We start from the raw sequence: 27497 nt of genomic DNA, 5'->3' as shown, positions 1-27497 counted from the left end.
GCGATCTCCGGTTTATTTCTTTATAATCATCGCTGAGGAAAGCTTGCATGCAATACAGTGAATAATACATAAATGTGATGCAGGCAGTGTTATAATATGAGCAAAGAGTGAGAGGAGGTACTGACATTAACTGGCCATTAAAAAAAGTCTCTAGTCAGGAGGATTCTCTGTTGGACGTATCAGGAGTGATATCTGACTATGATGCACTCTGGGAACTTCCTTCTTGGGGCGAGTCTTTGGAGCTAGGACTGTTTGACATTACTGACAAAATGTATAGCAGTTAATGGTGTATTCTTACCTGCTGTGCAGCTAAACACGCATCCAATTGTTCATTAAGAATTTAAACACCATTGACAACATAAACACACACTGCCAAGCACACACACAAACAATCCAGATGCTGCAAACAGGTAAACATCCGTCTGTTTATATTGACGTATTCTGAAAGGAGCTATTACCAGCAAATGTGTAGAATTCATCACCTTTAGTCAGTAGCTTTTGTTTTTCTGGTGTGCACGTAAAGAGGGGGGCTCTTACACTTACACTATGGTATCATTTAACATTTATTTTTTTATTTTAAATAGTACAATAAATATACTACAAACGAACATTGGCTTTGGTAGAGTTACAAGTTCATAATTTCCCCTCCACTTTACAATCGTGGACATGACCTTTATTTTATTTATTTTTTTAATCTTTCATTCATGAAAAAAACGGACGTATCCTGATGAATAAAAACCTGGACTACAGATCATGTCCCCCTACAGAATCATAACAAGAGAAAAAACTTTACAATTTCATGCATACAGATAGGTTTTAATGCTTCAAAAGACATACAAGAGTGGATGGCCACAGTAAACTTGAATTTATTGACATAAAAACCAATATATCTTCTATCCTCTTATCCTTACACAGGTTTCGACAAGACTGTGAAAAACAAACGCGACAAAGACGGACAAAAACGGACAATCTACAAAACAAAAACAATGGCAGCATTTCTGCTGGTTCTGGAAATTTACAAGAAATTGTTTGTCTTCTACGTTGAGAGCAGTGTTTTAAAATTTGGGCGTACTGCATGACGATGAAAAGATAAAGCCAGAGATCTACAAGCATATTAAGTTGTCTTGACAGAAAATGGTTCAAGTCACATATTTGAAGATTTAAAAACAAAGAGGAAACAAATCTATGTATTAAGGGCCGTAAAAAATTCTGTGGTAGATACTTAGTGGTCATAAGCAAAGAGAGTGCATAGTTTGAACAAAGAGCATAATTACAATTAGGGCAAAAAATAAAAGAACAACAAGACATGACGCTGCAGGAGCAAACTGCTTAATCTGGCTGATTTCATTACCTGTCTCTGCTGTGGATGAATCAAGAAAAACAATCCCATACAAAACAAAGAAAATAAGGAAAAATTCAAGCCTGTTTAAGCTAAATATGAGATAACCTTTGGAAGGGTTGAGTTTCATACCCCATACAAGACATTGGACCATAACCCTTTTTGCACACCCATTGCAACATTTCCCACTCGTCAACTCCGTCCGTTTGATGAGGCAAAGATGACCCGACAGCAGCGAGAGGCAAACACGCAGCAACAAAGCCAACAGCACCATCTTGGTTTCCTTTTTTCTCACCCCAACATTTGGTACAAGACATATTTTCCATGTGCGCGGTCCGCCAAAGCAACATAACGCTGCCATACTGCACTGATCTGCGAGCAGGGGAAATAGCATGCAAACACCACTGCTGGACACTAAACATAAAAAAATTGATGCAGCTCAGATCCACCTGTGTCCACTGTGGTGGTTACGAGTCAATGGGCTGCTGGTGACAGAATATCATTGCCACAAATTTCCTTCCATTCAAACAAACACAAACTCGAAAAATACATAGCACCACAGACGAGAGGAAAAATAGCACCAGGGTTCTTTGATTGTTGTTTCCATTCAAATGTGACATCATCTCCCATTGCATAGTCAGATGAGTATTTCAGGAAAAGGAAAATAGAAGCCGTTTATTAAATTAATGATATTTGCCACCAAGGTAGGTGGTTTGTTCCGAGGGCACAAAAGGAGGAATGTATTATTTATTTTCATTAGTTCTGCAAATCAACTGTCACATAATATCACAGAGCTTGTTTTCGTCTTCTTTTTTATTTCCATTGTGTTCTTAAATTACAACAAGATGTGCTCCACAACAAGACAGGACTTCCCAATTTGTTTTTTTTCCTAGTTTTTTTCAATTTACAAGTCTAATTTCCTCACTTTCAATATCTCTGCAATTGTAGGTGTTACCCCTGTATCTATTATCTCTTACTCCTCCTACCTCTACAATTAATAAAGTCACATGCAAGTTTTGAAGCAAGATGCAATAAACATTACCAGGAAAAAATATACAGAATGTACTTACAAACATAAAAATTATTTATATATATATTTATATATATATATATATATATATATCTATATAGAGGATCCATTCCAAAAGAATGTAGGGGACAATTATGCACAGGCAAGAGCTCCTAGTAGTGAAAGAGCAAAAAACAATCCCAACAAAGAGTGGAAGAAGCCAGGGAGATGAAGGAAGACGAGATCAGAACCAAAGATGAGGGGGAAAAAAAGCCAAATCAGATGGAGTCCATGGCAAAAAAACTGCACTTGTCTGGAATGCTGCAGCTCTCAGGGTCACCTCCGTTGTTTGGGACCAGGAAGTCTAAATCAAGTGATGGGCTAGGTGTGTGTCTGCGTGAGCATGTGGCGTAGGAGGCATGATCTGACATCCAGATTCAAAACTTGCATGTGATGGAGAAGGCCCACTGAGGTTGTTTCGTTTTTCCTCTATTCCTAAAAGAATTTCACTGCATCCTCAACTTGATTTCATTTTTACTCTTGTTGCTTTATGGAAAAAAAAGTAGCAATTTTTTTTCTTATTTTTTTTTACAAATAGAATTGTCCTTTTTCTTGTTCAAATGTTTTTTTTTCCGAGAAAACAAAATATGCTTTTCTTTTTCTCCATTTGCTCAGTAAACAGTCTTAGCCGATGAAACAGACGGGGCCCACTTCAAATCCGAACTTCTGCGTGGAGCCGCCAAAGTCGTTGAACATGAGGTCCACAAACGGCACCTGCTCCACCTTGGGCGTGTTGATCTCGAGTACGGTCTTTTCGTAACCCTTTTTCAACTGCGAAGAGACACATGGTAGAGGAGAGTTGGTTCATGAAGCTAAACATCACATTCTTTTGTAGAAGACAGAGCAGCTACAAGTACAACAAACATCAGTTTCTGACAGTGTTCATCAAATAGCTCATTCACACCTAAATTAACCAGTGTATGCACATTTTTAAAATAAGGGCAAACCCGTTAAAGAAGAGATGACAATAGAGGAGTTTGCCTTTCTTCAGTCATGTTCAACGCTAGTGATGGGAAGTTCGGATCATTTTACCGACTCGGTTCTTTGAATCTCGTTCAGTAAAATGAAGGAATCTTTTTTCGAGTCATTCGTTCAACGGGGGGGGGGGGGGGGGGAATTCCTGCATGAAATTCCTGCATTAAAATAATGTAATCATGTATCATGACAGTTTGGATGAATTGAAATTGTCATTTATTTATTATCACACTAGCATTTAATTATCACGGCAAACAATTACGCTGCACTGAACTGTAAGTAAAGTACAAAAAAGTTAAAATAACGAAACCTGTAATTATTACTTGTGAACGAATATCATTCATGTCTTACTAAACCTAGTCACGCTAAAGTGAACGAGGTAAACAAATACTTTCTGTTTCCTCTTCTGAGCCTATGCAGGTCACGTGGAAGACTCGTACCCGGCAGATGAAAGAATCGTTCACCTCCCGACCGTGTCTTCGGATCAATGTTTCGTTCTTCTGCCGGATACGAGTCTTTGGATCCTTTTTCACGTGACCTGCATCAGCCTATACAACAGTCCTGATATGCGGCCACAAGAAAATGAACGAATCTCTCTCTGAGAGGACTCGTTACTCCCGAACGACACATCACTATTCAATGCTACAAACGCAAACACAACTGAGGCGCTCTCTCACCTCGTTGTCTTACCAAATTAGCGCGTTCACTTTGGAGTCATGTTTCCAGACACCGGAGCAGATACAAACTTGGGTCTAATGCAGTGTAATTTGACCCCTGAGTGAATACCAATTGAATCCATTCTCTTTGCAGACAGTAGCCAGATGTTACTATAGCCAACCACCCACAAGAATCTCCTTGACTTACCGCACAGCCATCGACCACGGCGCGGATGTAGGGGTTGTTATCGTACGACATCTCTTCATCGTTGGAGCCTAGGAAACGAACAGCCTTGTCGTAGTTATCTTGATCCTGGTCGTGCCAGGCCACCGACTGGTAGCAGTTGTACGTAATGTTCTGTCTGGCCGCTGCGCTCAGCAACCGCAGGAAGGTCATCTGGACCGGGCCGATGAGGTTGCCCTCGGCGTCCACGTAGGAGAGCTGCGATTTAAAATAAAGGGATGTAGACTGAAAACCAAGGGCAGGCAGCGGTGTAAAGAATGAGTGAGTAAACAGGGGGGAAGGATTGTCCTGAAGATACAATAGATTTAGTGAACACACTGTCAAGTCTATACTGTGCAGTGCTGCTGTCTACCCGGAATCGTTTTGAATTAATTTATGGCTTGTAATCTCTTTTCCTGTTTCACTGCTGCGTTGGGATTTCTCTGTTTCTTATTTACAATGGTGTGGGAATCCGGGTGTCATCTGAGGATACACACGATTTATTAACACTACCCTGCTCTGTTGCAGCACAGGCAAACAGAACTTAACAGTGTATGTTAACAATGTTAACCTGATTATTAAAGAATAACATTAGCGATATTATATCCATGAAAAGACCAGAACCTTCCATGCTAGAGTTTGTCTGCCCGTCTGATTTAACTATCCTATTCATTTCAGCCCATTCATTCTAAATTCAAAGCATTGTAAATATTTAAAGCCAGGTCACAAATATAAAGTTACCTCTGCCAAGGACTTATCTTTTCACCCCTGTCTGTTTGTCTCTCAGTTGGTTTGTTTTTGAGCAAGACTAGACAAAATGTGCGGGATAGATTTTTACGAAACTTGGTTGAAGGATACATTATGGATCAGAGGAGAACCCATTATATTTTGGTGCAGTTTAGGGGATTAATCTGATTTTTTTACTTCCTTTAGCATGCGATAGCGTGGGCATATTTCAACTTTTAGTTTTCCCAGAGAACACTTTATGAATCTTGATGAAAATATCAGGTACATTTAGTGGACTGATATTTATGAGTGTGCGAACTTTGGTGCATCTTGATTGAATTTAAGGGATCTGTTGGGACTTGGCAGAGGTGAGGCTCAGTATTTACCAAAAACAAACTGTACAGTATAGTTTGCTGCAGACTTTACTAAAAAGTTCCATTCCATGTGTTTGTTTTTAGCATGGGTTTAATATAAATTAATTGCACCATTGAACATTTTCATCGCCAGACTGGTTTAGGCAAGATGCTCTCAAAATTAACTACAAAGCCCCCATTCATCATCATGAAGGAAGATGTCAGCCTGTGGAACAGCGGCTCACTGAAGTATTTTAACAGTTTAAGCACATGGATTCCACAGGATACAGATATTATGTATTCATACTGTTGAATTGTTGTTGTTCATTTCATGTTGTTTTTGTATATTCATGGAGATTTGTGGACAATATTAGACTCTCCAGGGAAAGATGAGCACTGACCAATTATATCGAGCGATGACATTAGATGGAGTGAAGAGTATTTCCAGGGAAAATGCCTGTAAACTGCACTGATGTGGAAGGATTTAAGTTGGAAAAAAAACCTGCCCAAGTAAAGACCTATTATGTGATAGTTTAAATGTGTGGTAAAACCATGAAAATGTAATTATCTGAATAGGAAATGCATTGCAGTAATGTGTTAATTACATGGTATTTAATTGATAATTAACCTACGACTTCTCTTTTTTTCATTATGTTATATCCATTTAAATGATTTCAGGCTCTTTGTAATCCTGACTGATGAAGACAAGAGATTCGGAAACAGGTCACAGTCGGGTTTAATGTCCGTTAAGTGACTATCAGCATATACCAACCATCAGGAATCCATTAGATCCACACGGTCGCTTTGTCTCTCAGACAAGCGGGACTTACTGATAGTAGAGCGCATGCAGCGTCCATGCCATGCAGCCAGAGCGGCAGACCTGTCTGAGTGAGTGTTCTTTCTCGACTTGTACTTGTGCACACAAACACACACACTCACCTTAGCACACATGCATATAGAAACACGGAGTACCAACACTCAAACTTGATATTTATAGAGAAAACTCATCGTTTTCTCCCTTTACTTGTGACTATTTGAAATCAAATATTATTTAAATTGGCCTAATTACTCACCTGATATAAACAGTTTATTACGTTTTCTATGTTTGAGTGTTGACACTGTGGCTCAGGTTAAAAGAAAAGTGTTCTGTAGTGTCTGCAGAATCCCCATGCGTTTCCTGATTCACCCCCACCAGTCGTCATCCCCCACAGTTTGTGAAGGTAGCCCGACATCACCAGAGAAAACATTACCTCTTTACCATCACAGCCGCAAGTCAACGGTGACTGAGTACCCAGAAGCCCCTGGGGTGGTGACTGAGTGCCTGACCTGTGCCTGACTCAGAGCTACTCTGCCAGATCTGAGTAGTGTTTAAAGGGAGATGATGGGAATGTGAGCGCAGCTGAATGGCTGCTTATGCTTCTGCCCCCTTATGGAGGATGGATGACTGAGGCTGGACCCTTTTGATCTACAGCTTAAAACATTTGAATCTGTTGGAAAGAAATGAAAATTGATGTATTCCTATTAAGAACAAAACACCTATGGATACTTCTATTTCCTGAATCCTGGCACACAGTCACCCTTGGGAGATGTTCTCTTAATGCAGTTGAGGTGTGGCAGAGTGGAGTATCCAGCCAGGAATCTCTTCAGGAAGTACTTCTGTTTATTAACCCATTAAGACCAGATACAACATATGCTTGTACATACCTTGAGTCCAGGTGCGACGTTTCAATGCTTCTCCTATTTAGCACTGGATGAGATGTCTGCTTCTAATCCTAATGAGTAATTGTAATTTGCTAAAATATTTGCGAGAAAGGCAAAATGCATTAAGGGAAATGACGATTGTTTGTAAGGTTTATGGCCTGCTAAAAAATGTGTTGATGATTGAGTCATAGATTAAAAAAATGATGTTCCTGCTAAATAATGAGCCAAGTCTCAGTTATTTGGCACCTGAAGCCTTAATGGGTTAACCTCCATTACTTGTCAAACATGTTGTCTCAGCATATTCAAATCCTGCCTGCATGGTCCACAAACCTCTTCTCCATTTTCCTCGTGAGAGCATCAGCTTTGTTGATGGACTGAGCGTGAGAGCAGCTTGTGCCGAATCATGCACCACAAACACATAACAACCCACAAGCAAGGTGCCCATATACATACTTCTTAGAGCAGAACCAGAAACATGCAGGACCTCGGCCACGCAGAGCCCAGGCCTCAACCAAGACTCTGGGACCGCAGGCGAGGGGAAACTTACCAGGGAGCCTCTTTTGTAGTGACTATACCATGTGCCTGGCGAGTCTTTGGGCCATTTTGCCATTTTGCTCTGCAAAATATAAGAGGTGTTCAGGAAAGAGGAAGGGAAAGTCAGGAGTCTGGCTTACCAGTTTACCACGTTTGAATTCACTGAACCAGGAGCCGGGATTCTCCTTTACCCAGGATGTGAGCCTAGCCTGGGGTATGGATCAAATGAGAGGTGGAGCCGGGGGAAGGAAAAAACAGCATTATTAAAGAAAAGAAACGTCTGACAAACACATCCACACATTTCTTTCTCTCCTTCTCCCCTCTTCCTCGTCCCGTTTGTCCTCTGAGGAATCCTGCAGACCTGAAACGGTATTCGGTAAGATCAACCACAACAGACCAGGTAAGAAGATTTTAAGAAGCCATTATGCCATTTTGTACAGTATGAACTGAAGCTGGCAGCAAATTGCTGCTGAAAAATTCATGAATACACCGTGATTCATTAAGAAATGATCACCTGCAACCAGCTCTTACGTCTCGGCATCTCTCCCTGCTGTGTGGTGTTTGTGCTGTGCAGCCATGGCGTAACTTTGTTATGCCATTAAAAGCTGTGAGTCGGCCAACAGGCCACAGCTCTAATGGTCTCAGGCATGACAATGATGAATTCTCCCTAATTAGATAGCAGGGTTTGATATGAGTGTTGTCAATAGCTTAATGCATTAATGAATGAATGATGGGAATGTGTGCACTCATCGTTGGGAGTCTGCATACATTAGACCCATGCTGCCTTGAAGGTGACCTTACATTGTTTTCACCGGAGTGGACGGAGCGCAGGAGGGAATGTATCCTTGCAGGGACTTTCTCTTTCTGTAAAACCCATGAAAGCACCCCAGGTTTTCTTGTTGACGCATCAACACCGCTATGGATAAGTCTAGTGTCTACACCACTCCACAGTTTTAGAGAATTTTGGATTTAGATTGAAAACTTCAGCGCAGCGTTTTAGTCTGAACGGAAGAAGAGGAACTGAGATGTCTGCAAACAATGATGTACCTGAGTATTTTCAGTCACGATGTAGCCTTCACTGATTCATCGCGCTCTCATCACATGACCCCCACCCCTCAACATGGATAATCAATTGCAAGTGCTGCTGACCGTGTTATCTTAGCTAACAGCTGTTGTACAGATACAACTGCTAACGTGCACAGGAGACGAGCTATAATTGGAGCAATCTGAGACAATTGCCTTGTCCAGCTGTACATACATGCCTTCACGTTTACACCGACACATGCATGCCCAGTGTATGCGAGTGGTCACATGATTTGCCTTTTCGGGCATGGACCGGGATTAAAATGGATATGGAATGAAAATGCGGTTTTCAAACAGATCGTGTGCTCTTATAATTACTGTGCCAATCTAAACGTGTGTGCGTGTGTTCAGCCTCAGTGCAAAGACAAGGCAGCACATAGGCTTTTCTTTTTATGATGAGAGCAGCCCATCACCAGCACGCTATGAAAAGTCGTGCTTCATTATCCTGAGCTTAAGCAAACTCTTGCTCCTCTGAGGCTTGGTGAGTGGGATCATTAAAATGGCTGTAGCGCTGTGCCATAAGCCAACTCCCCCCCTCCCCTCTCGACTTGTCAAAGACAGTGTTCCAAGTGTTCACCACTGCTCCTCTACACGCTCCATGCATAATGAAGCAAAAATCTCCTCCGATGTGCATGTCAGCTGCCAAATGCTTTGTCAGGTGATGACATTCTATCTAAAAATGGCACCAAAGTATGGATGTGTTCAGATGATCGTGTGAGTGTGTTTTGAAGATTTTGTCTCCCTGCAGTTAGCGACTGTCAGAACCAAACTGAGATTTACTATGTTAGTAAAATAAGCCACTGTCGTGGTGGCTCATCTCCTGCGGTTTCCTTCATGACAACACAAGGTAATCTCATGGAGGCTAATTATACGAGTACATGTGGAGGTACAACAGAGCTCCAAATATCACTGTCTGGAGATGCACGGGTTATTTATTCTTGCATGCAAGTTATTTATTGTTGTGTTCAAGTAAGTCTCAGGTATGGAAAAATACATTCTGCAATATTCAGCATTTGTTTCTCTATGTACACATTGTAAGGTATTTGTATGTGTGTATGGTACCTTGCCATTGTGGGCCTCATGCAAGAACAGTTTGTATTAACAGATTACTAATTATTTAAGGGGAACTTGTTAAATTCAGAATTTACGAGCGATCAAAAAGCTGACTTAGGAGTCACGTGAAATTAGTCTGCTGTTATTCAGATCAAATTTTCCACTGATTGCTCTTTTAAGATCATTTCATGGTATTATTGGTGCGTTCATTATGCTTTTTTGCTATCCTCTGGCACGCTCACTCAAATATTTACAGGTGGAATTCACATCTATATGAACTCACCATGCGATCAAATACATTATTTATAAATTTTGGATAAGAATACAAACGTGTTTTTGCATGATGCCCAATGTAGGATGATTTGGTGAGAATTAAAATGAATTGAATTAGAATTAAGTTCATTTATTGTCATCAAATCCCAAACAGGATGCTGAAAGTGTTCACTGTGTGTGTGTGTTTTTTGCGCAGACAGACGTACCCCTTCAGACTTCTTGTCAGGGAAGATGCAGCTCTCTCCACCTGCTGTGAAGTTGCAGTAAACCTTGAAGGAGTCCCGAGCACAGCCTTGGTTTGGATCAATCCAGTATTCACCTGAAGAGGAGAGAGAGGGAGAAAACAGAGCATGCAGTTGAAGAGCCACACGTATACTATTATCCTCCAGGTCAAGATCATGTCTGACACTGTCATGCATGATTATATCTACACAGTTGTGTGTTGCATCATTTTGGGAAAATAAGAAAAGGGAAAGTTATCAAAATACCCTTTAAAAATAGTCTAAAGAATTTTTTTCTAAATCCATCCATAAGTGAGTCCTGCTGCTGAGGTGGAAATTCAAATACTTGTATTATCTAGTCCATATGTACACTTCAAGTGTCGAACAGCTATGATGGATTAGCAGCTGAAATGTCCATACTGCAGAATGATTCCAGGGCTGCATCTGATTATTTTCATTATAGATAAATCTGGCAATTATTCTCTCCAATATTCGGTCTGTTAAAGGTCAGAAAAAAGATATTCTAAAGCCCGTGGGCATCGGACAACAGCCCTCATTTAGATGGAATGTGATACGAACCATCTGGGAAATCAGAGTGGCAGAGCTGCAGATCCTTGCAGGTGCGAGCGGGGTTGGCCTGTGTGCCAAGCGGGTGCTTCATCTGCTCGATCTCCAGTTTCAGGGAGTTGAGCGAGCCAAAGATCTCCTCCATGCCGTCGTCGTAGTCCTTGTAGTTGGCGTCCACAGCGGCGTCGTCCATCATCTGGCTGGCGTCGATGTTCCTGCGCACTCGGCCCTTCATGGGAGCGTGCATGGGGAGCGGGTGGATGACATCGCCAGGAGGACCCTGATGAGATGAAATGAAAAAATACAAATGAGGTATGGATGGTCATTAGGGTTAATGTCCATAATAACAAGAGATAATGACTTGCATTTACGATAACACAGAAGATGATGATGATAATAATGACCAGAGGACGATGCATTGACTTACAGGAGGGCCAGGATGTCCAGGTGTACCAGTTTCTCCTTTTGGTCCAGTTTGACCCTGAAGAGGACGAAGACATACTGTATCTTTAACGTTGAATAGTTTTAGAGACTCATGAAATGCTCTTCATCGTTCCTGATGGATTTAATCTTTAATTAAAAACACTTACCGATGACCCTTTAGCTCCTTTGGGGCCAGGAGGACCCTAAAGATACAAAGTTCAAAGAGTAATCAATGTCAGCTTCGACATCACATGCTACTGTGTTGGACACAATCATATATTATGGATTTGGTCTTACAGGTAATCCAGGAGGACCCAGGGGACCGAGGGGACCTGAGGGACCAGCAATACCCTAAAGTAGAAACGAGAGTGAGAAAACAAAGAAAATCCTGTTTGTTTGTGATGCAACAGTAATTGTTAGCATGAGGGATAATCACACCGGATACCACATTTTGCCTTTTGCTAGATTAAAGACCATAAACGTGAAGACTATCGATGACTTCCATTGGGCAGATTGTTGGCACCAACAGCGGCACATGCAGTTTTTGTATAAAGATGTGAGACTCTTCTTTTCCATGTTTAGTTTTGTTTTCTTACATTGTCTCCTTTGGGACCATGGGTTCCTGGAGGACCAGGAAGACCCCTGTCACCCTTCTCTCCCTGTTCACCTGGGGGTCCGATAAGACCAATGAGACCCGGATGTCCCTGTGGGCAGAGAGAAAAGTCACAAACATTAGCCCTATATCTCTCTGGCACACCCTCTAATCATTAGGGTAATGATCTGATGGCTGGAGGCAAACAACAGATCGAATCAATCTCTAGGTAAATAGGTTCATTAGTCATAGCTGAAGTATTTACTGTAGCTATATGCTGTACATGAAAGCATTCGGAGCTGTGGAGCAGGTGCTGGAGGGGCTCACCTTTTCTCCTTTGACACCTGAGTCTCCTTTCAAACCTGGCAAACCAGGAGGGCCCTGTGAGAGGGGGAACAGATTAATACAGATTCTAATCAGGTATATATAAGTATATGAAAATACTTGAGTCCGAAGGCCAGGGGTGACTTCTACTCACCATAGGACCAGGAGGTCCATCTGGGCCTGAAGGACCAGGAAGACCTTGCTCTCCCTGCACAGAAAAACAACACATTTGAATTTTAGCTCCACCTCACATAAACACAAGTTAAAATATATATCACATATCCTATATTTTGCTGTTTATCAAACTGTTTATGTAGCCTTGTTTTACAGCCATTTACATTTAACATTATACAATTTCAGCATGACTGTGATGAATTGGTGTGAAGGCACAAAGCGTTTTACTCACCACTGGGCCGGGGATACCCCTGAGACCTTCAGAACCAGGTTTGCCAGGTGATCCTTGAGGACCAACAGGGCCCGTCTTTCCTTGGGAACCTTCCATACCAGACTCTCCCTTTCACACAGAAACACAGACACAAATAAATATTTATTTCTTGCTCATTTCTTGTTGTGTTTTTTGACACTGTTGGTATGAAGTGTGTCTTTTGCATTATTTGTTGGATGTGCTACCTTGGTTCCTTTCTCTCCTTGTCTTCCCTCAGGTCCTGTTACTCCATGGGGGCCCTGTTTTAAAAACACACATAGATGACAAAGATGCAAATGGAAGAATACATAAACAGAACATTTTGACACAGAACACAACACTTTTGCAGCGATAGGAGGAGAGCGCAAAGATTGGTACTCACTCTTTTTCCTGGTGGTCCAGAGGGACCAGACTCTCCAGTGGGTCCAGGTGAACCCTAGTTTAAAATGTCGGAGGGTGAAGATTAAATCAAAATGAAACCACTTACAATTGAACAGTAAATTTCCATAGTGCGGTAAAAAAGGGAAACTCACAGGCTGACCAGCCTCTCCATCATCTCCCTTGTCACCAGATGGACCATCTAACCCCTGTATAGGAAACAGATCCTCAGTCAAGCTGCATTATATAAAAAAACCCGAAAGAATAGAGTTTGCACACTTCACAAGTTATGCCATACGTACAGCAGGACCAGTCTCTCCAGGAGGGCCGGGGTCTCCAGGGAAACCACTTGGACCCTGTAAACCAATAAAATGTGCATTAATTTATTTTCTCTGAGACTTAGAGACACTTGCCATATAAAATCAACTTTCATGAGATGATTACAGAATAAAACGTACTGGGCTGCCTTTAGGACCATCGTCTCCGGGGGGACCCTTCGGGCCAGGAGGTCCACCTGCACCAGCCGGACCACCCTCTCCCTTTTCTCCTCGTTCTCCTCTTGAACCCTGGGATAAAAAGCAGTTAGCAGCAAATCCAATCCAAAGTAGAAAAATTGGAGAAAAGAAAATGAGCTAACTCACTGGTGGGCCAACTTCTCCCTGAAGACCTGGTTCTCCTGTTTCACCTGAATCTCCCTGGTAAGAGAGAGGGCGAGAGAGGGAGGGGATATTAGAGGGTAAGACAGAGATGTACGTTATCAGATCGGTGATTTGTTGATGCGATGCGGTTCTAAAAATCCCATCATTTATAGCTGCTTGCACTGTCCAGGTGCCCTTGTCACCCAAATGGGCACGGAAAGAGATGACACAAGAGATTTCAATCCATCAAGTGCAGGTACATTGGACGGCTGGAGTAAAGAGGGTGCTGACCTCACTGTTCTCCCCGGCCCCTGCACATATATCTTGTCCCCTAACTCCTGCCTTATTGGATAGTTGCCCTGTTGACTCACCTATATGCCCGGCGCTATCGTTGCTCACTGTCACATGAGCCTACCCTCCCGCCCTCTGGGCTCGAGTGCAGATGCAACACCTTTTTCAGGTTTTAAAATGATGCATTTAGAAGGGATGGCACGAGTTGATGCTGCAACTTTGCAATGAGGAGTTGCACAGTGATGTTTTATGATAAGCATATCCAGATTCTCTGTAGCGTGAACAACAGGTCTGTGTTTAGACATCAACCGAGGCTCCTAAATTAGCGTCGGGCTGCTTTACAGAATCTCGCCTGCTGCTGCTGTCAAGAAATCCACTGTAAGCAGCTGTCTGTGTGTCTGTTTAAAAACGTGACTGATCCTTCTGTTTTAGTAGCGCACGCTGACTTTATGCAAATGTTGCATCTAATAAGCTTTGTGCAGGCCTTGGCTAAGTCCGTACGAACAACAAGCTGCTCATGTCCACCACCGGGGCACTGCTGGAATCTGCTGACAACCGGGAGATCCGCGAGCGTGAGAGACAGCAGCTCATCACCGTTATATGAGGGGTGCGGTTTTGAGAAAAAGCCCGAGCTTGGTCGCCTGCCAGGTCCCCTGGCCAGCTAATAAAATGCCAGATCAGCTGAGGCACAATTAGCCGGGAGAGCGCTGTGTTTGTTTGCATGGGAGAAGGACAAGCTATCCTCGGGGATATTAGGAGCAAAAGGTGATTCTATAGACTCGAAGCAGGAGAAAAAAAGCAAATCCCACCGTCACTCTGGACAGAAAGTGAGCTGAAGGTGCACAGCGTGGCAGTCTGGCAGCGGCCAAAGCAGGCCATTTCATAATGAAAGAGCAGCAACAAATAAGAGCGGGAGTTGATTTCTATGAGAGCCGCCGTTAATAATGGATTTATCATCTTGGTCTTTCAAGTCTTTCTGAGTATTTATTCATCCTGCCTCCACTCAGCAGCAGTGCTGTCGGGGGGGGGGGGGGGGCAGCCTGTCTGTTAGATTTTCTGTACGTCCGTCACTCTGCGACGGAGGGGGGGGGGGGGGGGGGGGGTGATCATGTCCCATTTAAAAGGGTATCGTATAAATAGGCATGTGAAATATTAATGCTTGCAAAAGCCTGGTAAAGAGGTATCATTGACAGCCTGCACCACAGAGCACTCAAACAAACTGCTGGCGCACCGAATCTGCCTCTTTCAAAGTGTTATGAAAAACAATGAGCTGGATAAAAACTGTATCACACTTGATGCATGCGCAGTGTACAATGAAAAACATGTTATCTGCCATTGTGGTCTGGGATTGGTAATATCGAGCCCACTTGGGAACCTGTTTGTTGTGTAGGCGAATTTGCATACACTAAAAACTCAAATTAAAATACAGGGACAATGAACGCAATTTTTCTGAAGTGCTCCAGAGGTGCCATCATGGAAACCAGGCTCGTATCAGGATGAATAAATTGTCGGCTGAATGAATATTAGCAGGTGGAGTGGATTTCCACAATGGCCGCACAGCAGCTCCTTCGATACATGTTAAAAACCACAGGCAGTTTCGAGCACAAAGGCTCCTCCGAGGGAAAACTTATGTGGAAAGAGAACGGCCCCAAAACACAAGGCAGCACAAAAATGATCATACAGCAGAGAAAATATGTTGTTCACATGGGCAGAAATCTTACCAGGAGACTATTACATTTTGAAAAATAGGAATAACACTAACATCAAATATGGGGTACTGATCACAAAACGTTTTGAGAGAGAGCTATACCTAATCCAACACTATTGGTTGGTGATGGTATTTATCAAGGCCATTTAGCCTGAACCTTTAATGGTATTCCAACAATTGATGTGACTTGAATACTATATGTGAGTCTTTATTTGTATTTTGTACTATTTCTTTATGTGCATTTTATGATATCTACCATGATGTACTTTGTGGTACTGATACATCACGTGATTTGCCCAAAATGCATTGTAACGACCCGAAACATCACCAGCAAACAAATCCTTTAATGAGAGTTAAGTGTGCAGATCTTCTTTTTTTCAAACTTTTCAGGAGACAATAAAATCACAATCTCTGTGTGTAAGTATGTAAATAGATTGTTTTGCTAGACAAAGATATCAATGTTTGGTAATGGAATTAAAATATGAAAAGTGTTTCCGTCTCCTTAAATAAGTGATGGCTCATTTAGTTGTCAATAAGATACAATTTATATAAAATACAGATAAAAAAAAACATTGCTGAGGGGAATTAAATGTGACTTTAAAATGTCTGTGTTTACACTTGTACCTGCTAAAGAGATGGAAGGTGAATTTCTCTTATGTGCTTACAGAAAAACCCTAGCTCCACATCTGTGCAAGCCAGTTACCAAACAGGTGAGATTTACCTTTTCTCCAACAGAACCAGGGTTTCCAATACCGCCAGGAGGTCCCTGTGGGCCGTCAGCTCCAGGGGGGCCTGAGGGGCCTCTGGGACCAGGGGGGCCAGGTGGACCCTATCGAGAAGAGACGAAACAGTTTAATTTCATGCACTTCGCCTACATACTGCTTGTGTTCAAATATTGAGAATGCCACTTATAATAATCATTTCTCCAGTAAGCTCTTACCAATTGTCCAACGTCTCCAGTTTCACCTTTCTCACCAGGAGGTCCAGGCAAACCCTAAGGGAGTGAGCAAAGGATTTTATCATTAGCCTCTGTCTCTTTCTTAACGATGACATATGACCACAGTTTGTATTTTCCATTATTGTCTGCACCTGCAGCCCGACTGGGCCTGGAGGTCCAGGGAATCCTCTTGATCCTTCGTCTCCCTTCTGGCCAAACAGACCCTGCTGACCTCTGGGACCAGGCTCACCATCTGCACCCTGCGCAACACCACAGATAAAGGGGTTACATACGGGAAAGGCATGCCAACGCTGGAGGGCCAACTGATGCAGTAAATCAGGAATTGAATGCTGTAACTTACTGCAGGACCGGGAGCTCCGACAGGTCCTTGAGGGCCGGTGGGACCGGGTGGGCCCTGCAGAGGAGATAGAGAAAATCAACAATTTCAAAATGTATGCATTCACAAGAAAATCAGATGAGCTTGAGATAAACAGCCACTTACATGTTCTCCTTTGTCACCCTTGCCTCCTTTCTGGCCTGACTCTCCGAGCTCTCCCTGAGGAATGAAAGCATCACAGTGTAAAGACAAACATCTCAATTAAAAATGAGAGGAAGATAAAATATGATTCAGGTTAAGTCATCATAAAAGGTAAAGGACTTTAAAACTCCACTACAAGTTTACCCTGCTTCTAAAGGCACACTTTCTTACCTCACTCTTTCTGTCCGTGATAAATATAGCTAACATCTAAAGAGGGTTTATCGTGATGGTTGAGTCACTGGTGCTACTAGCAGCCAAAAACAGAATAGATAATCAGTCCTATCTCAACCTATTCCCAGAACATTGCACAGTGCTTTCAACTCCTCCACATGATGTGGGTGTTTGACGGATTTATGCTAATAACTAGCAAAGCCAAAGGCGTTTACTTTTGGGTTTAAGTCAGACAATGCTATTTGTGAGGCAGCGTTGGTCTTAAATAAAGGCCTTGGAGTTGTTCCCTTCCTGTTGACAGAACTTTTTAATGAGAAAGTATCTGAATATGTGTAAATATTAGCTCTCGAGATCCTTTATTGTTTGTATACCAAATACCCTCTGTATTCTCTGTATCCGTCTGCACCACAGGGGCCATCGTGAGGCCGGTTAAGAACTGAAGCATTCTTTAGAGGATAAGAGATTATCCTCCAAGAATCTCCATGGCTGATCTTCCTGCAAATGTTTTTCGAGGGGGATGAGGAGTTATTCTCGCTACTGAATAATAACGGGTCACTTTCACACAAGCTGCCACTGCCATCAAAGTCCTCCCCTCTCCTCTGCCTGTTTATACAGAAGGGTACAGAGCAGCAATGAGGCAGGATTGCACTTGACGATCTGCTAATTGATGCAAACTCTGTCAGGCCAATTCCCCTCAGAGCATTTAAGGCCACGGGGAAAGAGACAAGATAATTTCTGACTTGGAACTCTGCTGGAAAGTTTAGAGTCTTTGTAAAGTGGTAAGTGTGTATGCATTGTATATTTGTGTGTCTGTTTGAAAAGCTGAAAGCTTCAATGCAGCTTTAGTGATTTGTGTTAAACTTTACCTTGTCTCCATCCTCTCCAGGTGGTCCAGGAGGTCCTCCAGGTCCTGGAAGACCCACAGGTCCCTGAATACCGTCTCTTCCAGCTGGTCCTTGAGGTCCTTTCTCTCCCTATAATAGGTTATTTCGTTATAGTCCAACACCATGTTATAAGTCATCCTTAAATTGCCTTTCTCCGTATGTCATAGTAATCTCTGGCATGTTCTTACCGGTCCACCTTTCTCTCCAGAAGGGCCTGGAGGTCCCTGGGGGCCTGGACGTCCAGGAAGGCCACTGGGTCCAGCTGGGCCAGAAGGACCACGTTCACCAGGAGAACCCTACAGCACCGACGCACAACAATATTATCAGTTATCAGAAATATCAGACATTAGACCATTAAAAACAAAATCACAATATCCTATTTTAGGCAAACTGCAAATTGGTATATTTTTGTATGGAGAAGTGAGGTTGGAAGCAGAGATTCAGTCAATTGTACTCACAGCGGGGCCAGGTGGGCCGTGAGGACCCTCATTTCCTTTCAGGCCATGAGCCCCCTGCAGAAGAAAAAAAATGAAGGCTTCAGAAAACAAACATATCTGTTTGGGAAGCACACATCCTGCCTTACACCGGACTCCCCGTCTTCAAACAGGCTCAGCTTGAGATGAAAAACCTCCTATAGTCCCCAAAGTGGAGGCTGAGAGAACACGGGAACAACCGTTATTTACCAAAAACACTGCAACCATCCGTCACCTTACAAAGGATACGTGTGAATTGCATCACTTCCGCAACCGAAAGTTAAATGAGAAGCTGCTCCTACCAACAACTAAGTGTGGATTGCATAACAACTAGTACATGACTTTGTCAAGTTGAAATGGAAAAAATAAACAGCCTGGAGCAAAATGTTCCTCCGCTGAAGCCCACTCAGGGATCTGATATATCATGTCTGATTCTTGAGGCTCACCACCGTCTTACAGGGATTAAATAACACAGAACTATTATGCAATAACCAAGCTGTGGAAGACATTGAATCTGTGTTGAGCTATTATACTTAAGTGGAGTTAGAGGGCAATACTAACCACTGGGCCTGGAAGACCTCTCTCTCCGGGGAAACCTCGTGGCCCAGGAGGACCATCCTTACCCGCTGGGCCAGCAGGGCCAGGATCACCCTGTGTGATGGAGGAAAACATTAGTTCTACAAATGCATGCTCCAAAATGTTGGACATTGAGGTTGCATTGATGGGAAATGAATATTCTAAGTGCTAATTCAGGTATGCATTATAGTGATGGGGTCTCAAATTGCTGCCAATAACACAAGATAATAGACAAAGCTTCAGGCTTCACCTTGGCTCCTTCTTTCCCTGCAGATCCAGGAAGACCCTGCTCACCAGGTGGGCCTGGGGGTCCAGGGTGGCCCCGATCTCCCATTGGTCCAGTTTCACCTGTTGGTCCCTACAATTGGAGGAAAAATAAATAAAAATAAAATCATTAACGCTCATAAAGCCCCGTTGTAGAGGAGGTGTGAGGAAGGGAAACTACAGCGAGAGGATGGCAAGAGGAAAAGATAATTTAAATACAAAAAGGATGCTTCAATTTCTCCAACCATTAGAAACCAAGGCATGGAGAAGCTAAGCATTTGCTCTATGGGAGGACTACTAGTCATTAAGGGCACATCGCGCTCCGTTATCATCAATGGCATTAGCAGGGTGACTGGGAGGGAAAGTCAGTTAAACGTTTATGCATTATGTTTGAAGAGCCCGATTCAAATATGCATGTGTATAAACTAGACTTCAGTCACAGCTCGTGAAATGCAGGTATGAGGATGGATGTTGTTTTGCTGGGATAAACCAAATGCAGAGAATGTGCAATGGTAAATTTGATAGTGCAAATTTCTATGCAAGTACCTCCACATGAAAAGAGATTTATATTGGCAGAGGAAGCTGTGAAACCAAATCTACACATAAAGTTAAAGTGAACCTGTCGAGGATGACACTTGTAAACATGATGGACAGTGACGAAGACTCACCTGAGGTCCAACCACCCCTGGAGGACCAGGAGGGCCAGTCTTGCCTTGGAATCCCTGTACATTACGGGAGGAGAAAAAACAGGGTTGTCAACAACAGCGGATTTTGTGCAACACATTAAGAGCTGAGGAATCACACCAGTTCACTCACAGTCTCTCCTCTCTGTCCGGGATGTCCAGGCAGTCCGTCTTTCCCTGCAGGTCCCTGAAACATACCCAGACCCATGAATACACAGTACAAAGAGGATGCGTTTAAGGAGGAGCAGGTACAGCGTTTGAGTTTGGACTTACTGGGGGACCCTTTGGTCCTGGGAAACCTGTTGGTCCCTGAGGCCCTGGCAGACCCTGCAACAAACCACAAATGACAGCTAATCAATGATCATTTTATCTATTATCGAAAGCAACACATGGTTGAAACAACCCTTGATGACTATGATTATTTGATGGTACGTACCCTCTCACCGGGAGGTCCTGATGGGCCATCATTTCCTGAGGTACCCTGAAGTTACAAAAAGATGAATTAAACTGGTGCATTTATGGACTAATGGTTGAGTGTATTAACGAGCATCTGAAATATTTGACGCACCTTTGGTCCAGCTTTTCCTGTTGGTCCTCTTGGGCCTCTCTCTCCTCGAGGACCCTTGATTAAAAAAATGCAACACAATTAAAATCCTAGAAAAGGTCCTTTTGTATTTTATTTGTGATCTGAAAATGACTCTGATAACATGGACAGCAATATTCTGAAAATCAACCTTATTCTGAATAAGATAATATATTAATTATGAGGTTTACATGAGTTTCTAATTATTCTCCTTATATGCCTGAATTCAAGCAGCTGGTAACTCCTGTACATACAAAACTCCAATACAACATAGACGTCTACATGTCTACATAATTGTGGGAAGATTTGGCTCAGGAGGTAGAGCGTGTCATCCACTAACCAAAAGGTCAGTGGTTCGATCCGCATAGCACCTACATTCCAAAGTGTGCCGACAGTGAATGAATGGTGTGATGGAAAATGTGCTGTGTGACTTGTTCTTTAAAGTGCTTTTAGTGGTTAATCAGACTGGAAAATATAAATACAGACCATTTACCATAATGCGACTAAGGTCAGAATATTCCACATATTTTAAGTGAATTATTCTTTATTCAGAGTATGAAAATATTAAGATTATCAGAAAAACACTATTGTCTTAATCAGGTAAATATCAGCATATTAGTGTCCATGTTCCAAGTCATTGTTGAGCTTCAGCATCCCCCCGGTTGAACCTCCACTTTGACTCAGTTGCCAAGCCTTGCCATCTGTATACAGGCACGAGTCTGCTGAGTAAGACTAACCGTTGGTCCTCTCTGTCCGCGTGGGCCAGCCTTCCCTGCTGTTCCCTGTGGACACAATGAACACACACGAGCGATCAAAGCAGTGGAATCACGAAGAGGTGGAATCCTCTACAGGAGCAACTCTATTGCCAACACACAGTAAGATTTACAAGCAGATTTTAACGGCAACCTCCGACATTAGCTGTTGCAATATGATCAGTATTTATCATCACTTATATTACATCCATTACTAGGACAGTTTGATAAACATTAATGCACAATGTAATAGCTCTACAGATACCTTGCAATCACAGTGGCTGCATACAACTTTAATGAGAGAAACTATTAGACCCTTTGTGCGGTTTTTAAAGTTTCAAACAAGTGCTGTGAAACTTATTTTAATAGCGCCGTTTCCTTTCTTTCTGTCTGGCAGCTTGGTTTCATAAACCTCACAAATGTTTTTGTGAAGATTAAAAGCTTTGCGTGCCCTGCTGCATCCCTGGTGACAATCCATTACTCTTGCCACCGAGCTAATGGACCATCCCTTAAACAACAAAAATGAAACATTGCTCGGCTACCTCAAAGTGATAAACAATGCTTTTGGTGGTATGAAATGAGTTGTGTAAGTGGTAATGAAGAAGGAATGCAATCGTCTTTCAGCTCTTGGTTTAAAAAAGAAAAAAATCTTTATTTTAGATCCTATGCGACTTCCTCTAGGTTGACAAATCTGGAGCTGGGACAGGAGATTGTCTCCACCGCTGCACCTGTATTGATCCAGCCCTTGTAGGAATGAGAGGAATAATAAGAAGTCTATCTGACATACCCGAGTTCCTTTCTCTCCATTGGCGCCAGGGAAGCCTTGGAAACCCTGAGATCCCTGTGTGCGAGAAAGACAGCGATTAATCATCTGAGAGACAAACAGTAAATATTATATCCCTTGTTTATCCACTGACACATCCCCCGCTTATTAAATGCAACAGGGGGACTGCCTGCTCTCTGAATAAAGCGACGTTTTTATTCTTGTTGTATCAGGAGCTGAGTGCTGACACCAAAAGGCATTTTAAAAATCCCCGGCTCTTTGATCAGGGAGCTTCAAGCCTGTCCAGCAGTCAGACGACGGCTCAGCCTCAAAAACCCTCAGAAATTCAGGAAAAGCAGAATTCACAGGCACATTTACAGTGTGTATTTTTCAGTTTGTTTGAAATGCACACAGAAATATGTGTGTGTGTAGTTGGAATTCGAGTAAATTATGTTCCTTATATATAATTTCGCCACAAAGGGGGTCTCAATCAAAACTATTTTTTAAAAGTCCTAGTTTTATCTCATGAAGCAGGTTCTTGGGAGTATTTGGTTTCACCACAGTCTCCTCGAGTTGAGTTTCCTCCTGTGCGTTTGCACTTTACCAGGAGAGGTTCAGCAACAGAACCCACAAGCAAACTTCGACACAAATTTGCAATCCATTCTGAATGGCCAATATAAAGAGTGGAAGGAAAATTGCTGTCTTACTGGCTAACAGTGAGTTTCTCCTTCGTAATGGGACGTTTGCAGGGGAAGTTATCGCACACATGACACAATCAAAAAATGACTAAATTTAAACGTCCTGATATCTTGAATAAAATTGGGGATTATTCTGAGTTTGGATAATAGTTGGATAATTTGAATAGACATGTCAAACTATATAACCTGAGTCATTTTCAGACCTTTTAATGAAGAATTGTTTCATATCATATTGATAGTATCATTTAGCAACATCCTACCTTTGGTCCTTGTCTTCCTGGATATCCTGGTAACCCAGGAACTCCAAGTTTACCCTGTAAATGACAAATGTGTTATTAGATTTCATCGAAAGGCAACACCGGCTGCTGACAGCAGCACTTCCAGAAGGATAGGAAAATTTAAAAAAAATCATACAACTCAATGGTCAAAATTGACACCCATGGTGAGGGTCCAACTCCAAAGGAGCTGGATCCTACCGTTCCCATAATACAAGTCAACAACTTAATCTCCTAAACCAAATTCTTTCAAACTGAACAACTCTAGTGAGTTACACAAATCCAGATTAGCTTTAACACCAAAAAGTTCATTCCAGATCCATGGAGTCTGTGTTATGTAACTCAATACGATATGATGCTTTTGTTGATTACATAAAAAATATGAAACACTTACTAATAGTGTGGCATTGTATATGAAATCTGTTATTTCTACAGGGTATTGGTAATGAAAGAAAGAATCAAATAATCAGAAGTTTCATATAATGTTGCTCCTCCTGAGCATGTAAACAATTAGAATATTGGTTTTATTCCAGTAGTAAAAACTACTTATAATGTGCAAAAGAGGCTGGAAAACGAGGGAGTGTTGTCTAGCTGAATAAATGTTTTTCATTGCTATACCCAAAAAACGGTTTTCGATTTAACAATAGACAATAATGAGAACTGAATCCATTTTCCGCTCCCAGTTGGTTTCAGCACAGCAGCAGAGAAAAATCAATTGCCAGACTGATCGGTAAAACAATATTCCTTGTTAAGCCCCGCTGAGCCATCATCCTCGATCAAACAAGCCTGATGATACAAAATAACTACCCGGGATTTTATTCTATTTTATCAGCCTGAGTAGAATTTAGTCAGAGTACTCGTGGGATATCATGTCTGTATATTTACAGGAACTTGCCTTCTCTCCAGTAGTTCCAAGAGGACCAGCATCTCCTGGGAGACCTGAGCGACCCTTCGGCCCCTCTGGACCATCTTCACCTCTGGATCCTGCTGGTCCGAGCTCTCCCTGGACAACACGACGAGCACAAGCCACAAATATCACATGCCTTGTTCTTAAACACATCTATTATGCACTGTTATCTTTAGGTCTGAACACATATTTGTAATTGAATAGCTTGGCGGACATTTTGTCATTGTCCTTTAAGCCAAGTGGAATTTAAATTTGTATACAATGAAGGTGGATAATATGACAGCTTTTTTCTGCAGCATGGAACTGCTACGTTTATATCAGGTTGATATATGGGGCTATAGTCCTTTCCTCATGTGACAGGATATAATTCACTTTGTATTAAATCATTCCTTTACAACCACACAATCTTATTCATATCCACTTGGGTCACATGGGGAGTTGGGTAACAGGATTTTCTTGATTAGTGAGCAGGTCTGTCCTCTCTGGGTAATTCAGGTCACGCCCTTTTAAAACGGTTGAGTATGATGTTGCTTATGGAGCCAAGTCGGGCTATTTTCCCCCGCTGCCTGCCCCTCAAAGCAGTTAGCAATCCTATTATGGCTGCTCTCTGTCAGTGTGCTCCCCTTTGAGCAGGACACACGCTAAATGATAGAGTACAAACTCACACTGACAACCAGTCTCTGCAGCGGAGTCCTAGTGGTGTATGAAAGGTATCTAGTTAAAGGGCTGGCGCACAGCTACACATGCACCCGAGTGCTCGCGCCAAACACCCACACTCAAGTGCACTGCGGACATGAAATGGCATCAAGCAAACTGTGCTTGACTCGCACCGGCAAGCTCATCAAAGACAACACTTTAAATTGAGCACTTGCATGCACACACACACACTTTCCATAGGCACGCTGAAAACGTAGTCATTGAGATTCTAGTCCATGTGCGTCTCCTCCAGAACAGAGGGCCTCCTCAAATCTTTGCTTTCATCTGGATCTGCTGCATCGCCAGAGGAAAACAGGCTGGAGCCCTGTGTCCCTCTTTTAGGCTTGAAGGGGTTTAAATGGCATTGATTTCTCCTTCCTCTATAGACAGCCTGGTCAGGGATTGGGTGTTTGATGTCTGAAGTATGGGCCGGGTGCAAGTTATTTTTCTCACTGTGGTAAAAAGGTGCTACGACTTGACAGCGTAAACCTCTAATGCAGTTTACAGAAGGGAGCTGGTTGATGGGTGAACCTGTCAAACTTGTGCTTGAAGTTGCTGTTTATTTCGGACGGACTGGGAAATGGCACGGGGGGAATAGAAAAGAGTTGAGAACTGCTTGCGTAAACACCATTGCAAAGGCACACAATAAAAGAGGCCATTGGGAACAACTTGTGTTTACTTATTACCCACTATTCCATTGCGGGTAAAGAGGCATGACCCCATAGGGGGCTAACATATAGGTTATCTAGTCCCAAAAACTAATCACAAAGCAGAGGGTAGAGTTATCTAATTAGCTTGATATATTTGATGATGCTTCTGACAGAAGTGATTGACACATGAACAAAGACGACTTACCCTGTCACCCTTGAGACCCATATCTCCCTTGAAGCCCGGGAAGCCATCTTCTCCCTAGCAAAGAAGTAAAGAGAGATGAGGATGTAACGAAGAAATAATTTGATCATCAATTTGTGATTTGTTTTCATGCGCAGACAGACAGACACACACACACACACACACACACATATATATGGAGTCTTGGAAAGATCCCCTGTTGCCATAGAAACTCTTGATTGCTTTTTTTCCTGCTGTGTGCCGGCGAAACTCGGATGCGTTTTACAGGATTTCATTGACATTATCGTTGGTATGAAAAACTACCACCACTCTCATCATCATCATCATCACCATCACCACCACCTTGATGTTATTTAGAATTCAGACAAATAGTTTTATGTATCACAAGACCTGTCTTTTCACAGTAAGTCAACAGGCGGAGCACTCTTACCTTTTCACCCTTGTGTCCTTTAAGGCCGCGTACACCATCGGCTCCCTGTGATGCAAGACCAGACAGGCGTTACAGGACAGTACAGTGCACAAGAGACTGAGTGTGTGTGTGTGTGTGGGGGGGGGGGGTGCATTGCAACGTACTAAGTGCAACTGTGACATGAAGATACTCACCGCCAGTGCGATGGATACAGTTTGTTTGTTTTTCAAAATAAAATCAGGAAAGGTCTGATGCAACAAACTGTCACTGCCCCCAACCCCCTACCCCTCCTTCTGAGAATTCATGTCTGAAAACAGCTTCAGTTGCAAATCAAGCCACTTGTGGGATCCCCTCTTTATGTGGAAGCTTTTAATGATCGGATCAGTCACACCCTTCTACAAGGAATTACTGTATTTGATGGGATTTATTTTGTCATGGTTTCATCAGTTTCTATCGAAACCCCAAAAAATAGAAGGGCAGTTTGACTTGAGGTCTTATCAGTCTGTGTCTAATGGACGCTAAGTGATGTAAGATCTGAGAAGTTGATGCTCCTGTCTTAATCTTTGCATCACTGAGATACTTCTTATGTCTTTTTAAGAAAGAAAGAGGCTATTTAACAATTAATACAGCTCCTCTTTGAAGGGAGTGTTATATAGCTGGAAACTGTGGCTTTTAACTTGTCACACAACTTTTCACAAAATCACGGTCTGTTGGACAAACCTTGGAATAATAATTCAGAGGACCTTCAATGAAAGTGGTAAACAATTAGCCTCTAACAGTTGGTAATTGCAAAAGCACAAGGAGAGGGAAATATTACATGTGAATTTCTTACTAGATGATGAACTCACCTTCACGCCTCGGGGCCCAGGATAACCAATGGGTCCTTGAGGTCCTGCAGGGCCCTGGGGTGAAAGATATTTGGTGAGAGCTTGTAACACACACAAAAACGTCACACAAGTACACCCACAATGCGAGTGTTACAGTACTAAATGCAAATTGTGTGAATTCAGACAATGCAAATCCAAAAGTAAGACATTGACGTTACCATGTGTCCTTTGTCTCCATTAGGCCCCTCCTTTCCAGGGTGACCCTATGAATTATTAAAAGAAATATTATTGCATCTCATTTCAGGATAATTACCACCATAAATACTACAACACCCACTATAACCCGAGGATTAGGTTGTTAAACTACTGGAGGACATATCAAACTGCAAAATTGGAGGCGGAACCTTTTATAGTTCAATCTCATTTCAGATTTTCATCCTTTAATGCACAGTGTTGTTGAGGTGCCAGTGGCTATTACTGGACTCTAAAAGCCAAGACTGCTGTTCTGAGATTTGGGACAAGACACACACATCTAATATACGCACTGTTGGAAGGAAAATTGATTTCACTCTCATGAGACAAAGGAGCTGTGCAAATCCTCTGATGGGTTTTAAGTGATGTGTGAGAGAGGGAAGAAGAGGAAAGAGACACGAGAGAG

At 42.4% G+C, this 27497-nt stretch overlaps 1 protein-coding gene across 1 annotated transcript in view; it reads right to left on the bottom strand.

The window, feature by feature from the left end:
- Positions 1-545: 545 nt before the first annotated feature.
- col5a1 (procollagen, type V, alpha 1) overlaps positions 546-27497 on the bottom strand; it is a 73858-nt gene continuing 46906 nt past the window's right edge. The window contains exons 26-66 of the mRNA XM_053447754.1: positions 27058-27102; positions 26861-26914; positions 26034-26078; positions 25607-25660; positions 24044-24151; positions 23134-23187; positions 22200-22253; positions 21398-21442; positions 20646-20699; positions 20514-20558; positions 20351-20404; positions 20211-20264; positions 20063-20116; positions 19381-19488; positions 19116-19205; positions 18540-18593; positions 18270-18377; positions 18064-18171; positions 16991-17044; positions 16850-16903; positions 16641-16748; positions 16492-16545; positions 16273-16380; positions 13556-13609; positions 13373-13480; positions 13217-13270; positions 13070-13123; positions 12919-12972; positions 12743-12796; positions 12519-12626; positions 12267-12320; positions 12116-12169; positions 11793-11900; positions 11494-11547; positions 11364-11399; positions 11201-11254; positions 10786-11053; positions 10192-10304; positions 7717-7785; positions 4248-4481; positions 546-3179 (exon numbers count right to left, since the gene is read on the bottom strand). Of these exons, the coding sequence (XP_053303729.1) occupies positions 3033-3179; positions 4248-4481; positions 7717-7785; positions 10192-10304; positions 10786-11053; positions 11201-11254; positions 11364-11399; positions 11494-11547; positions 11793-11900; positions 12116-12169; positions 12267-12320; positions 12519-12626; positions 12743-12796; positions 12919-12972; positions 13070-13123; positions 13217-13270; positions 13373-13480; positions 13556-13609; positions 16273-16380; positions 16492-16545; positions 16641-16748; positions 16850-16903; positions 16991-17044; positions 18064-18171; positions 18270-18377; positions 18540-18593; positions 19116-19205; positions 19381-19488; positions 20063-20116; positions 20211-20264; positions 20351-20404; positions 20514-20558; positions 20646-20699; positions 21398-21442; positions 22200-22253; positions 23134-23187; positions 24044-24151; positions 25607-25660; positions 26034-26078; positions 26861-26914; positions 27058-27102 (3243 nt within the window). The 3' untranslated portion in view covers positions 546-3032. The remainder of the gene's footprint in view (positions 3180-4247; positions 4482-7716; positions 7786-10191; positions 10305-10785; positions 11054-11200; positions 11255-11363; positions 11400-11493; positions 11548-11792; positions 11901-12115; positions 12170-12266; positions 12321-12518; positions 12627-12742; positions 12797-12918; positions 12973-13069; positions 13124-13216; positions 13271-13372; positions 13481-13555; positions 13610-16272; positions 16381-16491; positions 16546-16640; positions 16749-16849; positions 16904-16990; positions 17045-18063; positions 18172-18269; positions 18378-18539; positions 18594-19115; positions 19206-19380; positions 19489-20062; positions 20117-20210; positions 20265-20350; positions 20405-20513; positions 20559-20645; positions 20700-21397; positions 21443-22199; positions 22254-23133; positions 23188-24043; positions 24152-25606; positions 25661-26033; positions 26079-26860; positions 26915-27057; positions 27103-27497) is intronic.

Source organism: Pleuronectes platessa, chromosome 19 (genome assembly GCF_947347685.1).
Source record: "Pleuronectes platessa chromosome 19, fPlePla1.1, whole genome shotgun sequence".
Lineage (NCBI taxonomy): Eukaryota > Metazoa > Chordata > Actinopteri > Pleuronectiformes > Pleuronectidae > Pleuronectes > Pleuronectes platessa.
The sequence above is the reverse complement of the archived record's forward strand: the minus strand, read 5'-3'. Positions and strand labels throughout refer to the sequence as shown.